Source organism: Myxocyprinus asiaticus, chromosome 41, assembly GCF_019703515.2.
Source record: "Myxocyprinus asiaticus isolate MX2 ecotype Aquarium Trade chromosome 41, UBuf_Myxa_2, whole genome shotgun sequence".
Classification (NCBI taxonomy): domain Eukaryota; kingdom Metazoa; phylum Chordata; class Actinopteri; order Cypriniformes; family Catostomidae; genus Myxocyprinus; species Myxocyprinus asiaticus.
The window spans coordinates 4,555,137-4,571,003 of record NC_059384.1 but is presented as its reverse complement, the minus strand read 5'-3'; the positions used below and the strand labels follow the sequence as shown (position 1 = coordinate 4,571,003).

General features: G+C 37.2%; 2 protein-coding genes across 4 annotated transcripts in view; one reads left to right on the top strand and one right to left on the bottom strand.

Moving 5' to 3' along the window:
- Positions 1 to 594: 594 nt before the first annotated feature.
- LOC127431592 (histone H1.0-like) lies at positions 595 to 1,881 on the bottom strand. The gene has a single exon (XM_051682067.1). It carries the CDS (start codon positions 1,685 to 1,687, stop codon positions 1,088 to 1,090), a length of 600 nt encoding a protein of 199 aa, XP_051538027.1. The 5' UTR covers positions 1,688 to 1,881; the 3' UTR covers positions 595 to 1,087.
- Positions 1,882 to 6,889: 5,008 nt separating this feature from the next.
- rhbdl1 (rhomboid, veinlet-like 1 (Drosophila)) overlaps positions 6,890 to 15,867 on the top strand; it is a 33,979-nt gene continuing 25,001 nt past the window's right edge. The window contains exon 1 of one of the 3 annotated variants that reach the window (XM_051682041.1): positions 6,890 to 7,140. In XM_051682041.1, coding sequence (XP_051538001.1) covers positions 7,015 to 7,140 — 126 coding nt within the window. In that variant the 5' untranslated portion in view covers positions 6,890 to 7,014. Of the gene's footprint in view, positions 7,141 to 9,083; positions 9,141 to 10,949; positions 11,547 to 15,867 lie in introns of those variants that run through there. The other 2 variants (XM_051682043.1, XM_051682042.1) reach the window with 2 other exon arrangements.

Below are 15,867 nucleotides of genomic sequence, written 5' to 3'. Positions count from 1 at the left end.
AAAGCAACTTACAGTGCCCTTTTTAAGTGTGTGGGCCTGTTACCCCAAGTGACTGGGTCTTTTACCATAAGTGAGGGGTAAAAGGCTCCCTCACCACCTTTTTTTAATTTTTTTTTTTTTTTTTTACTGAATTTTCATCAAAACAACCTTCCGTTATTATTTCTTTTCACGCAAATTATGTTGCTCCATCAACATTCAATAAAAAAAGAATCATTTCGATCTTGATGCACTTTGTGACCAGAAAATAAATCATTTGTACCCTACTATTTAGGCTAATGATTTTACTAAATGTGCTGTTTAAAATAGTTTTAGACGAAGTATTAGCACGCCATGCCAACTTCTTTGCATTTACCCCAGATGACACTTACCAGTGCAGTTCCCAGATCAGACAATGCAAGGCAGCATTGAGCCAAGCATGGCCCTCAAATCAGAAGATGCGCTTCACGTTTGCTTTCGCAATCTCTGGAGGAGTCGGAGGGTGTGGTCCCCAAAGACCCCCATCCCACCCCCGGACTAGTGTCATAGTAACACCCCTGTAAACTAATAAGGCCTCTGATCTCCATGGTAAAGTGGTCAATAAAACAGGGCAAACGCTTTGGTTTGTAAAATGAGAAGTTTATTGATGCGAAATATTACGCGATGACAGTATTATTGGACAGTAAAGGAACATGACAGACTAGACTACAAACAGTCCACGTCACTAAGTTGGTTCGGTTTTGTACATCATCATCGTCAGCACCGTTCTCCATATAAACAATGAGATGTTTTTCTTTCACAGTCCTCGAATAACCTAAGAATATTTCTTAACATCTTAATGTTGCGACATATCCCAATTAGTATGGGTACAACACAAAAAAAATGTTCGACAGGAAAATAAAAAATAAATAACTGCTTATGCGTTTCAAATGAAAATATCTTGGAATCTTCTTCTTTGTAGATTGACAATTGTGCACAAAAAAAGTTTCTGAAAAAGTCCGCGCACAAAGACTTTACAAAAATAAAATATACCCCCCAAAAAAAACAGTTGCTTCAAAAAGTGTCTTTACACTGAGTTCTGTAAAAGTCTGTCCGGCGGAATGGAATTTGTTTACTTCTTTTTGCCCGTTTTCCTGGCCGCTGTTTTCGGTTTGGGTTTCGCCGTTTTCATCTTCTTCGCTTTGCTCGCCTTGGCCGGTTTGGCCACCTTCGCCTTCTTGGCAACTTTCTTGGCTTTGACGGGCGACTTCTTCTTCTCGGCCGACTTCTTCACTTTTTTCTCCGCGGCTTTCTTGGTCTTCGTGGGGGATTTCGCCACTTTCTTGGGCTTGGGAGCTTTCTTGGGTTTGGCGACGGCTTTGGCTGGCTTCTTGACTTTCACCGGCGCCGGTTTGGGTTTCTCGGGCTTCTTGGCGTCCTCCGCTTTGGCCAGCTTGAAGGAGCCCGAAGCTCCGATGCCCTTGGTGTGACGCAGGAGCCCGCTGGCCACCAGGCGCTTGAGGGCGAGTTTGATCTGGGAGTCGGCGTTATCTCCCACCTTGTAGTGATTTTTCACGTACTTCTGAATGGACTGACGCGACGCGCCTCCTCGGCTCCGGTCCGCGGCGATGGCCGCTTTGATCATGTCGGAGTATTTGGGATGCGACGTCGATTTCTTGGCGTTTTTCGACTTCTTGGGCTTGGAAGCGGGGGCCGCTGCCGTCTCAGCCATGGCCAAAAAAGAGTTTTGTTCAGTCCTGGAGAATTTCAGTCAGAAAAACCGAAGCGAGCTTATCGGAAAACAGCTCGATATGAGTGCAAATATTATCACAGCCACGTCACACCTTGATTTTTGAATTCAGATATTTATGTAAATACGAGAAACTCTCATCCGAAGAAGCGCTGTGGAAAGTGTGTATATTATTCGCCAAAGTGCGCCTGTACTGTATATGAAGTCTCCACGCGGACGTGATTGAGAACACCAACTGCCAGCAGCTGATCGAGCGCGCTTCCATGAAATCTGCGCGGGCTGGTTTGTGTTTCTTCCTCCTCGAACTGAGGCCGAATTTAGCCAGCCTGGTTCGGTACCGATCCTCCCAGCGCCACGGTCCAAGAGGGGAGGCTTTGGGCTTTACGACCGTGTGTCGCTTTGGCCTGAATTCATCGAGCCTTTAACTTTTTTCCCCAGAAAATCGACTCAAACCGGCGAGCGCGGTGATGTATTTTGCGGAATTCAGGTAAAATTAACCCAAAACAACGAAACCGAGCTGGGAAACACCGAATACACATGAAAGCCCAATCAACACATAGGAGGACCGGATGGGTTTGATTAATGGAAAATGTCGTTTTCGTTTTTAATAAGCTGAAGTAGTTGACGAACTAACACAGTCCTGCCACCGAGTCCGCGTGACGTTACTGCGATTATTTATTGTTAAACCTTCTATAAATTAAATGTGTGCGAATGAAAGTGGCTCCCGTATGGTGCATCATATTCACACATTTCAAGATGTGTTGGTGTAACACATGTGCTTTATATCTAAACGAGTAAAACGTTAAATTACATATACCAGCAGCTGAAATGCTGGGTGTTCAGACAGAACTGCTCGGCTGTTAGGAAAGTTGCCAACGACCCAAAGACCAGCTTTACCGACCAGAACCCACCGGTACTGTGCTCAGGCTACATATCTCGGTCTATTTATGCATTCCTGATGGTTTGCATGTTATGGATACTATTGACATATTGACACGGATGGAACCGAGTTGATGCTTTAAGCGCTCGCGCATTCTTTTGTTATCTCTGCTTTGGCAGTGAAACGCGTATCATATCGGTATATTTGCCTTCATTGTTGCACCTTTCACTGACAAAGTAATCAGTGTAGTTCAGGCTACTAAATGATTTCTTATCCATTGTGTTCCTGTCGCGCGGGCTTATTTTGTTATTCACATTTTCAGGGATGATTGTGTTTCAGTCAGAACGCCATCTTGAATCTCTTCACTTTAAGGTTTTACTGTGAACGCCACATTAAATTTCCCTTTACAGAACTTTTAATTAGCCCACTGGATATCAGTAATTAAACCGAAACTGATTAACCCTTTAACAATTTAACTTTGTTCTCAAGTTTGTTGATTGAGCGCGTGACTGTTGGACTCTCGCGCTCTGGTGAGCTGGCAGTGTCTCGCGCACAACACTGAAATGAAACACTATTTTGGGCTTTTGATACTATTAATTATTAATTGCTGCTGGACAGTTGTAGACCGTTGATGATGGTTTTTGTTGCCTTTTTTTTTTTTTTTTTTTTTTTTGTGCGCCACTTGGGAGACCCACAGAATGCCATTATACAGTAAGAAGTAAACAGTGCACATCACACACTCCTAATGTGACGATTGCCTCTATTGCTCACTATTAGTGTGTGTGTGTGTGTGTGTGTGTGTGTGTGTGTGTGTGTCCTCTTGATATAGGCTAGTGCGCAAGTACGTACAGCTTTAATACTTTTGTGACGTAGTTTATAAGGTGTCTGCAGGTGTCTAGTGCTGAAAACAGCACCTTCGTTTTAGTATGTGCAGATAGATAGATAGATATATTTATTGAAACATAAGTAGACCTGTTTATAGCACGGCTACTTGTGACGTCACACAATCAGCAGGTAGTTCGTAAACGAGCTCATCTCATGACGTGTCTGCGCTTTGAGTGAAAGAGATCCAGTGCTGGCAAAGTCATACCCAGCAAACACACAACGTTCGCCTAACGTTAGCATATGGTTCCCGTTATGTTATTTTCTTGGGAACCACTTCCTAACGCTCTACACTGTAAAAAAAAAAAAAAATCCCGTTAAATATACGGTAAAAAAACTGGCTACTGTGGTTGCCAGAAATTCACCGTAAAAAATACGGTAACAGCGCTTCAGGCTTTACAGGATGTAATTTTGATGCCTGTATATTTTACAGTTCATTGCTGACATTTATATTATTTAGTGATAAACTTGATATATTAGCCTTCTGAAACTGTAATAATCTGCTTTTCACTTTATTATGTATTGTTTACTCACCGTAGTATTTACAGAAAGGCTCATGATGACATGAAGTTCATCAATAGTGGCTCTTCCAGGAGCAATGACCAATAAACATGTAGAGACAGTGCTCAGTGTCACTCACACAAACACTAAACACCATCAGGGGTAACACATGTGACATTAAAACAATGCAACAAAGAAACTACATCAAATATAACACAGAACACCCCAATGTAGATAAGTGATATTTAAAATAAGAAGAAACATAACTATTCCCATAAAATATAATGAAATGCGATGGGTTACGCAGGGAATTCTGAGAATGCCCAATTATTGTTTTTACCGTAATTTTAACAATAATTTACTGTAAAAAGTACATGCACTCCTTGTTAAACATAAGATACATTTTTACCATTAATTATACATGAAAATCATACTTTTTACATAAAATTTTAATTTTTACAGCATTTTACCGTAAAACTACATGTATTGTCTTTTTAAATATATTACAAAACGTTACCGTATATTTTAAGGTAACTAACCGTTAACCAAGTAACGTTTTTTTAACTGTAGCATTTTTACAGCCTTTTACCATTAAAATTACAGACATAGTAACATTCTCCTTTGGTTGTATAATTTAAAACCACATAATAAAGTTTCCAGAACATTGCAGGGAGGTTTTAATGTGACAACCCAATAAGAACTTATACAGAACGTTCTCTAATGGTTATTTTTAGGTTATATTTTTTTAAAACCACAAAATAATGTTCTCAGAACGTTGCAGGGAGGTTTTTGTGTGAAAACCCAAAAGAACATATACAGAACGTTCTCTAATGGTTATTTTTAGGTTATATTTTTTAAAACCACAAAATAATGTTCTCAGAATGTTTCAGAGAGGTTTTATGTACCCAAACCTAACCCAAAAGGAACGTATACAGAACATTCTCTAATGGTTATTTTTAGGTTATATTTTTTTAAAACCACAAAATAACGTACCCAGAACGTTGCAGGGAGGGGTTTTTTTTGGGCAACTCAATGAGAACTAATAAAGAACCCTCTCTAATGGTTATTTTAAGGTTATATTTTTTTAAAACCACAAAATAAAATTCCCAGAACGTTGCAGGGAGGTTTTTATTTGACAACCCAATAAGAACTTATTCAGAACGTTTTCTAATGGTTATTTTTAGGTTATATTTTTTAAAACCACAAAATAACGTACCCAGAACATTGCAGGGAGGTTTTTTGGGCAACCCAATGAGAACTAATTTAGAACCCTCTCTAATGGTTAATTTTAGGCTTTAATTTCTATCACATTTTTATTATCATATTCGATTATTTTTCATAAACGCAGACAAATCATTGATAGACTAATTACTTTTTAAAATGAATTACAATCATTAGATAATTATTAAAATCAGCCACAACACATTTAGAGACTACTATATAAGACTAATATATCCTTCTGCAACCCAGCTGTACATCAATACCACAATGTAAACAAGGCTTGTCTGTTTATTAAGGTTGCAGCAAGGTTGCAGCATGGTTGCAGCATGGTTGCAGAAGGGTTCTGGAAATTAAGAGGTTAAGGGGAGGTTGGGAGAACCATTGTGTACAACCTAAAACAAACGTAAAAAAAAACGTTCCTGAAAAACCAAAAATATATCTAAAAGCTCTGTTGTGGGAACCAAACTCTAACATTCCCAGAACGTTCCGGGAATCAAAAATTGTTAGTTGGGATATAAGGTTTATGTGTGTGTGACATAATCAATGGTCGCATGTCCAACACGAACTCAAACGTTTTAACATGAAAAAATTATATTAATAATATTACATTTAGTTTTATGTGTAATATTATATAGAAAATGTATTGTATTAAATATATTAAATTAATATATATTCATTTATATTATATTTATGTTTAAAATATTTATTATATTATATTTTATGTTCATTATATTTTAATAAATTATATAAAATAAATAATATTTTATTGTACTATATTGTATTATTTATTATTATTTCTAAATATTTTATTAAATAGTTTATATTAAAATCATTTGCTATGTAGTTACTCATGGAATAGCACAAAACCATATTAATGCAGGTGTTATAAATATTTTGGTTATAGTTTTTACGAAGTTATATTAGAAATCTTTAAAATTTTTAGTTTTCAGCTTAAACTCCAGAATGTAGCATAATAGAAAGCAGACCTTTTCCCTTTGGATGCCCTAATGAAGGTTAATTAAGGGTTAAAAGGTTATGATTGCATCAGCATAATTGCTTGTCTGTAAATTGTTAATTGCTACTAAGATGGACCTCGCATGTGTCCCACTATTGCAAGTGTATGTATGTCGTACATTTGATTTACCAGTAGAGGACAGCACTGTATAATTTTGCACTATGTTCAATGTTTGAATGAGACCACCGACATGGGGATCAAGGGATTCAGTCTTGTACAGCCCCAAAATAATTGATTAAGAATGATATTCAAATCTCACACAAATTGCTTATGTAGATCTCTTTGTTTAGTTAGCCTGTTTAACAAATAATAAATGCATAACATGTAAATACTGTATAAACTGACAACCTACCCAGTTGTGTTAACCTTTCAGTATTAGAAATCACACTGATTATGTCAGCATCTACTGTATTGGCACACTTACACTTAAAAGGTATGGATGTCATTGCATATCTGACAAATAAATTCACTTTTCTAAGCCACTTTGCCTTGACTTTTAATTAACTGGTGTTGAGATGAGTTTAGTGGCTGTTTGAAGTCAGTTCCCCTCAAGTTTACACATTTATTTTGAATAGTATATAGTTTAATAATTGAAAACCTAACAAACTTCTTTATGTGAAATTCTTCCCTTGAAATTTATGCTTAACTTAAATACAAAATAATGATTTTTTTTTCAGGTCAGACTTGTCTTTTGGTGTGAAGATTTCATGGAGTTCATCCTTACAGCCTGCTGCCTTTGATGGATTGATAGCACGCAAGTATCAATAAGGAGCCAATCGAATATCATAAGTCACAAATGTCTACCTGAGGATGTATTGGCCACTCACACTTCTGTTGATTAAGTGTCAGCCCAGTGTTATTGATCTGGTCCAGGAACTGATGGAGATGCTGGAGATGATCCATCCAGGTGTGACTGTAAATCACTACATCATGCAGGTAGACCGCACAGCAGTTCTCCTTATAGCCTGAAAGTACACCATCCATTAACCAACCACAGGAAGAGTCGGAAATTATGTTGATAATGGGGAAACTAATTTAAATATTAGGAACCAGTCTTGTTTATGTTCATTGGAGTAGAGATGAAAGAAGAGGAAATACTGACCATTCAAGATTTAATTTTTAATTTTTAATGACTTTTGTCAAATGTTGCATTCTGTTCAAAGTTAGGTGTGGAAGTTGATATTCCTACTTGATATCTCTGAGTTAGGACCATAAAGGCATTCCATTGCCCGATGCTCAAACGATGATGCATTAGGAAACAAAACTGGCGCACTAACATTAGCTTTACACGTTTTGTTCTTAAGGTGAACGATTACCGAAATAACTAATTATTTAGGTTATTGACAAATAAGGTTGTCCGAGATGATAAAAATGAGAAATCTTTTCAAATCTAGTTAAAAAAAAAAAGAGTTTGTAGAAACTCAGTATTTCTGTCCATGTTGGTTTCATACATTTTTGAAAAGCAGTTTCTACAAAACAATTTTTTTTAATGATTTTTACAAATTGTAAAAAGTGGTGTAACCATCCAACCAAGTCAAAGGTATTAAAATACTTGCACCTTGAGCGTGCACAACTTAATCACTACGTTCAAAAAAAAGTTTTCATAGGTAAAACGTTTATTTGAGTCACGAATATCAAGAAGTTTTCTCGTGGTTACTCCACTTGACCTAAACAGAATGTGCCTTTTCATAAATATTTCAAAATATCTGATATTTTTGAAAACTGCACACACAGTCATGAGGGTCCAAAAGTGTCACATGACAGAACGGCTGCCTGTATGTTGGTTACACCACCTGACTTTGATTTGGTGGGAAAGTTTTTTTGTTTCACAACTTATTTTCTTAAGAACCAATAATAAAAGATTATTCCAGTTCCTACATCGTCACTGTTAATCAGACCAGGTCTACCCCAAATACAATTCCATTAACTGGTATTAAAGCAACATTTTCAGTCAAAAATGGAAATTCTGTCATCATTTACTCACCTTCATGTTGTTCCAACCCTGTATGACTTTCTCTTTTCCATGGAACACAAATGGAGTTGTATTCAGTACGTTAGCCTCTATTCACTTTCATTGTATGGGTAAAAGTTGCGATGAAAACGAATGTTGACTAAAGCTAACATTCTGCCTAAAATCTCCATTTGTGTTCAATGGAAGAAAAAGTCATGCAGAGTAAATGATGACAGATTTGGCATTTTCGGGAGAACTATCCTTTAAACATCTGCGCTAGATTACAGTGTGAATAACATGGGGACATATTGGAATTCAGAGGGTTGTCTTTTATATTTATTACCCTACCACCACTGTTAATCAGTCCAGAGAAATAATTACCAAGCCAAGTGACTTAATTGAGTGTGTATGTGATTGTCAAGACACTATGTGCATATGTCGCCTGTATAACCAGGGACTGAACTGCCACAGAGTGCTTTTAGGGTTTGTAGTATCTGCTGTGTGATTAATGTCTCTTTTAGGAAACCATAGTCACACAGTCATGAGGGTCCAAAAGTGTCACATGACAGAACGGCTGCCTGTATGTTGGTTACACCACCTGACTTTGATTTGGTGGGAAAGTTTTTTTGTTTCACAACTTATTTTCTTAAGAACTAATAATAAAAGATTATTCCAGTTCCTACTTACGCCAACATTTCTTTTTTAAGAATTAGGCTTTTATTTTTTGGACTTTTTTTTACTTAACTCCCAGCAAAAAATATCAAAATGAATTTCAAAAATACCTCATCATTTATAAACACGCTCATCATAGAAGAGATGTATTCAAGTAGAGTGTTTTGTGTGAATTTTATTTTTCAGTTTCATTTAATATGACTGTGTGCATCCCGTTGCACTTTTCCATGTGAGAAGTTGGAAATTCCAGATTTCTGAGTTGAATGGATCACGGCATAAAAAGAATGTTTACACAAGTCTTGTTTGGACCCAGGTTAAAACCTTTTGCTACTGCTTATATATGCAATTAGAGATTTGAAAAAACCCTTACCCTAAGGATTAAACTTCAGCGTGTTACTCGTCCCACATGTTTGTTCTACAGACATGATGAATGTATACCTCTCAAATCGTGCGGCTCGTTGAGGAATGTTGTATTGTGGTGGCAACTTTTGTAAGGGTAAGCACCACTTGCATTTTCTTAAGAAAATGTAAAAATGTGGTTGGCATGTGGTCTTTAAAATCACTAACAATTATAGCATACTATCACAAACATTTGTGTCCAGGAGAAAAAAAAAATGGCAGCTCAGGTTAAAGGAATATTCCAGGTTTAAAACAAGTTAAACTCAATCGACAGCATTTGTGGCATAATATTGATTACCACAAAAAATACTTTCGACTCATCCGTCCTTTTCTTTAAAAAAGGCAAAAAATCATGGTTACAGTGAGGCACTTACAATGGAAGTCAATGGGACCAATTTTTGGAGGGTTTAAAGGCAGAAATGTGAAGCTTATAATTTTAGAAAAGCACTTACATTAATTCTTCTGTTTAAACTCATTTATTATTTGAACTGTAAAGTTGTTTAAATAATCATTTAACAGTCCTTTTAGGGTTTGTTGACTTACATCATCATTGGCAGTGAAGTTGTAAATTTGATATAACTTTACACAGAAATTGTTAGTAAGTGATTTTATCACTCTAAAATCATATTTACACACATATTGTCTGTACTTTTGAAACGGTGAGTATTTTAACGTTTACTGATTGGCCCCATTCAATTCCATTGTAAGTGTCTCACTGGAACCAGATTTGTGCTTTTTTTAAAGAAAAGGAGGGACGAGTCAGAAGTATGTGGTAATCAACGTTATGCCACAAATGCTGTTGATTTTGTTTCACTTGTTTAAAATATGGAAACAAGCAGTCTTAATGGAGAATGGAAGAGGGAACAGTTTCCAGTCATTCACAAAAAAAGCTGCACCTAAATTATGACCCAGATCTCTAGAATGAAGAGCAGCATACGTGCACACAAGGGGTAAATATCGTCACTGTTAATCAGACCAGGTCTACCCCCAAATACAATTCCATTAACTGGTATTAAAGCAAAATTTTCAGTCAAAAATGGAAATTCTGTCATCATTTACTCACCTTCATGTTGTTCCAACCCTGTATGACTTTCTCTTTTCCATGGAACACAAATGGAGTTGTATTCAGTACGTTAGCCTCTATTCACTTTCATTGTATGGGTAAAAGTTGTGATGAAAACGAATGTTGACTAAAGCTAACATTCTGCCTAAAATCTCCATTTGTGTTCAATGGAAGAAAAAGTCATGCAGAGTAAATGATGACAGATTTGGCATTTTCGGGAGAACTATCCTTTAAACATCTGCGCTAGATTACAGTGTGAATAACATGGGGACATATTGGAATTCAGAGGGTTGTCTTTTATATTTATTACCCTACCACCACTGTTAATCAGTCCAGAGAAATAATTACCAAGCCAAGTGACTTAATTGAGTGTGTATGTGATTGTCAAGACACTATGTGCATATGTCGCCTGTATAACCAGGGACTGAACTGCCACAGAGTGCTTTTAGGGTTTGTAGTATCTGCTGTGTGATTAATGTCTGTTTTAGGAAACCATAGTGTGCCTGCATTCTGTTTGTGTGTGTGTGTGTGTGTGTGTGTGTGTGTGTGTGTGTGTGTGTGTGTGTGTGTGTGTGTGTGCACTGCAGTGAACGTGTGTTGGTGTGTTTAGTCTCTTTAAGACTCCTGCAGGGTATATGGAGATCTGCAGCTCTTAGGACACGCCCCCCTCAGCTCTGATTGGCCGATGAGCGGCACCTCCCTCCCCTCCCTCATTTGTATTCAGGGTGTACAGTCTTTGTGGAGGACAGAGGGGAGAGAGGGAGAAAGATTTAGGTAAAGGCAATAGGATCACAGCAAGACAGGCGTATATTGAAGAAGGAATGTGGAGATAGAAACGAGAAAGTGGAAGACTGGATTGAGACAGAGAGACAGGCTGAAAGCAGTTTTTTGGTGGATGGAAGCAGGTGTTAAAGTGCCACAAAGATCTATAGGTTCTGGATGGTGACTGGAACTCGGGGTACATGACTGTGTTGGATTGTAACCCAGCTGGGATCATCTAAACCTGGGCTGACGGCACTGGAAGACATCCTGGTGATACGCTCCCGGACATTCCTGCTGTGCATTTGAGGGGGTCTCGTTGGCGTTGGGGAGGCGTGCCGCACAGACGGGCGAACGCACTGGCTATGTGTGTGTTTGTGGGTGTGTGTATGTGTATCTCCGAGTGACATCCCCCTATGTCCTTCTTTTTGTGGCTGTGTGTGAACCAGGGCCCAGTATATGGATAGAAGCTCTCTGTTTCAGCTCATACAAGAGCAGGTAAGCTGCAGAAGGTTGCTATGGTTACTGCATCCTTCTGCGTGTATGTGCATGTGTGTGCATGTGTTTCTAGGCTGATACTTGAGGATCGATGCAGAAGGGGATGAGTAGGGAGGGATGGACCGCTGGAATGAATGAGTATAGGAGTGTGTGTGTGTGTGTGTGTGTGGTGGTTCTCTTGTTCATTCAATGGCTGTTACTCTAAAAGTACTACACTAGACATCAGCACTGGCACACATGCGGCTCAACACAGGATTGGTTCTGCATATGCTAATATATGCAAATCACACATAAATACTGGTTGCTTCATATTTTATTTCCTAATATCATGTTGAAATAATATTTGAATATATTTACCTATGTCATATTTTTTTGCACAGTCACCAACAGATGAAAAATCCAAGAACATGGCAGTGGAACTTGGATTTTTGCTGCTCAAGCTTTCTATTCTATTCTGTTCTATTCTGTTCTATTCTGTTCTTTTAAACCTCATTTGTAATTTTACTAACATATTGTTAAATTATTTTCATTTCAATTAAACTTCATTAGTGCTTTTAACAATATAGATTGTTAAAATTAATTTGCTTCAGTTAATTTCAACCTCATTAGTGCTTTGAACAAAATAGATTAAAATGAGAATTCATGTTTATTGCATGGACACTGTCAAGTTTTCTAGAATATGTTTTTTTGTTTTGTTTTAAAACTGAAAGATTACCCTCCTATTTGCAAGCAAACATTGTGAAATAACATTCTCTCTTATTTATTTAAACCCTCATTCATTAGTGCTATTAAGAATAGACATTGGCAAATTCGGTTTAATTAAACTCCCATTACCGCTTTTAAATATATTTTGTCTCTAATGAGTGGAGGGTTTATAAACCTCCAGTCCAACCACTGGATGTTAGTGGCACAGAAAAAACTCTGTGATTGCAAGGAAGAAACGTTGGGAGGAACTAAGACTCAAAGACAAGATCCATCCTCCTCTGATCTGCCATCTGGAATAAATATTCACAAGATATCTAGGCGAGTTAGTGAGTGTAAGTAACCAACAAAGTAAAAAAAATAATAAAATAAAATAGAAAATACAGAAATATGGAGATATGTTTAATCATGAAATTAGAAATCATATTTATTGCACATATACATTGCTCCTGTCTGAAAGGGAAAGTTCACCCAAAAATGAAAATAATTTACTCACTCTCATGCCATCCCAGATGGGTATGACTTTCTTCTGCTGAAACAAATAAAGATTTTTACAAGAATATTTCAGCTCTGTAGGACCAAACAATGCAAGTGAATGGTGACCAAACCTTTGAAGCTCCAAAAAGCACATGAAGGCAGCATGAAAGTAATCCATACCACTCCAGTGGTTTTATCCATGTCTTCTGAAGAGATTCAATCAGTTTTGGGTGAGAACATGCCAAAATATAACTCCTTTTTCACTGTACATCTTGTCATTGCAGTCTCTAGGCACGATCATGATTTCAAGCTTGATTACACTTCCCAGTACTTGACACATCGAGCTTGAAATCATGATCGTCAAGGTGTACAGTGAAAAAGGAGTTACATTCAGAAGACATGGATTAAATCACAGGAGTCTGATGGATTACTTTTATGATGCCTTTATGTGCTTTTTGGAGCTCCAAAGTTTTGGTCACTATTCACTTGCATTGTCACTTAACTACAGAGCTGAAATATTCTTCTAAAAGTCATACACATCTGGGATGTCATGAGGGTGAGTAAATGATGAGAGCATTTTCATTTTTGGGTGAACTATCCCTTTAAGAGGCCAAGTGTTTTGTTTTGTTTTGTACTACTACTTTTTTTCCGGTTCTCTTTTTAAATTTGTTCTTTTCTAATCCTTACATTTAGAACCAGAAGATTACACTCCTGTTTGCATGCAAACATTCTCTTTTACTTATTTATACCCTCCTTCTGACCTGGCAGCTTGCAGAACACATTACTCTTTCCATTCTGAAGTAGAAATAGAAAGAGGTCAGTGAGAACTTAAAGAGCTTGGAGGACCAATACTGAACATCCAGGTTTAGAGATGATTTCCCTATTTCAACTGCTAAATTACTTACAAGGACGAGGGGCTATTATTGGGATTGTCTGGATAGGTTCTTCTACACAAAAGCAAAACCTTGTAAGCTCTTTAATGGCTTGATTTTAGTATAACTGTATTGTCGATGGCTAGTAGCTCAAATCATATTAGAATTCATCAGGATTCAAAGAACAGCTTGGTTTGAATACATATGCATGAATAAATGCTAATTAGTTTTCTTCTTGGAGCAAAAGCTGTTCTTCCAACATGAATATGTGATATGAAGGCATTTAAATGAAGGTCATACTATTCTGTACTTGATTAGCTCTGCACCTGCAATAATATTAGCTCTGTGTTCTTTATTAGTGTTTGCTAAGGCAAGCATCACTTTTACTATTGCTGATACTACCTAGAACACCTTAGCAACACTATAGGAACCTTCAACAACTGCCTATAAATTCTTGTTAATCTTAGTATGCGACTGACATCTATAGTTGCCACGCTTACTGCGTGTTTTCATAAGCTGACTCGGTAAGAATATGAATTTAAAAAACATATGTATAGGTTGATTAAAGAAAAACAGATTGTTTTGGGATACTAGAAGTTATACTAGGCAACACGTTTGTGTGTGTTTGATTTTGTTCACTAATGTATGCTGATGTTGAGAGATTAGGTTGATTGATGGATAGAATAGCTAATCATTCAGTTGGAGGGCAGAATTGATCTTTGCCTTCAGGGGACGAGGGACACACACACGCACACACAAGTAATCAGTTCATAGTGTGGATGTTAAGGATGTCTTTAGTCTCAAAATAAACTCAAACATTTCTCATCACATTTTTGCAAATGTGAAAAGGGTCCATTGCATAACTGAGATGCCCATTAAGTCTCCCGAGCAATAAAAGAGCAACCTTTGAGCAATAATATTTTCCTGTGGCTGTTTTTCCATATGTTTTAACATGTGGTGTATCTCTGATTTTGCATACAAGAAGTGTGCACTATGAGGAAAGAAAGACTGGCAGTTTTGTGTGGGTGTGTGTAATTGTGCATATGGTGTGAGTGTAGTGCAGCTATGTGCGAGTTACGGCAAGATGCTTAACCTTTCAATTTATGATTTGTTTTTAAATTTTATATATTCTGCTGTTGGAAGCAGTTCTGAGCTCAGACTATTTCTGGCTCTAACGCACACGTACACAATGTACACATGCAAACATGCACATACAATCAGCGCTCTTTGTGATAAACTGAAATAATGGAAGACTGTTCTAAAGTACAGAAATGTTCGGTGTTTTGATTGTCTCCCATTGACTGGATTTTAAGTTGTGATTGCTATGGAAAGCATCACTATTACTATCCCATTCTTTTTTTCAAAGAGAATTTGATCAATAACAATAACTTATAAACCTTTAAAGGGGTCATGAAATGCTCATATATATATATATATATATATATAATTTTATTATCTTCCCTGAGGTCCACTGGTAATGTTAGTAAAGTTTTTGTTTCACCAAAACAGTCATAATTTAGTTATATATGATCATTTTCCACCCTGTTTTTGGGCCTCTGTCTGAAGCACTCTTTTTTTTTTTTTTTAGCCTAAGCGCCTCTTTAACACTTCAACGTAAACACCCACTGTTTGATTGGCGAACACTGTGCAGCCCCTCAAATACAGTCATATTTGAAACTCAGTCAGAAGAGAAAGAACAAGCTCCACAACATTATAAAACTAAATTCCAGGGTTTACACATATCACGCATCCAACACATTGCATCCGAAAATATTAAACTGTTCATCTCAAGCACAGCAGCACCATAAACTATCAAACAGTCATAACATTTAAAATATTCATGAATGAAACAGTTTACTTCTGTTTTTGCGATCAAATCCAAGTTTTATTTAGCTGCTCCATCCTTCAGTAACAGTTCCTTAGCAAAGCTTGAATCGTATTATGACTGGTTCACAAGCAATATGAGCAGCACATGCGTAGTCCAAAGCGAGGTGAATAGATGCCATCGTAATATGATATGACAGTGAGCCCGTTTACATGCACACCATGCAATTACTCTCTAAAATCAGCCTATTTAAAAAATCTGACAAGGCAAGAAATCTGCGTTTACATGACATCCGGGTTATTCTTAAGCCGTTTATGGCCTTTACACCGATTAAGGAGTGCAGTTTATTGTGTTTACATGACCGCACGCGTTGTCTGCTTATTAAGCATAATCGCTAGGAATGTGCATGTAAACGCACTTATTATCACATCGCTGGAAACACATC

Excerpts from the sequence above, each read along its gene's own strand:
- LOC127431592 (XM_051682067.1), bottom strand. The coding sequence starts at position 1,687 with ATGGCTGAGACGGCAGCGGCCCCCGCTTCCAAGCCCAAGAAGTCGAAA.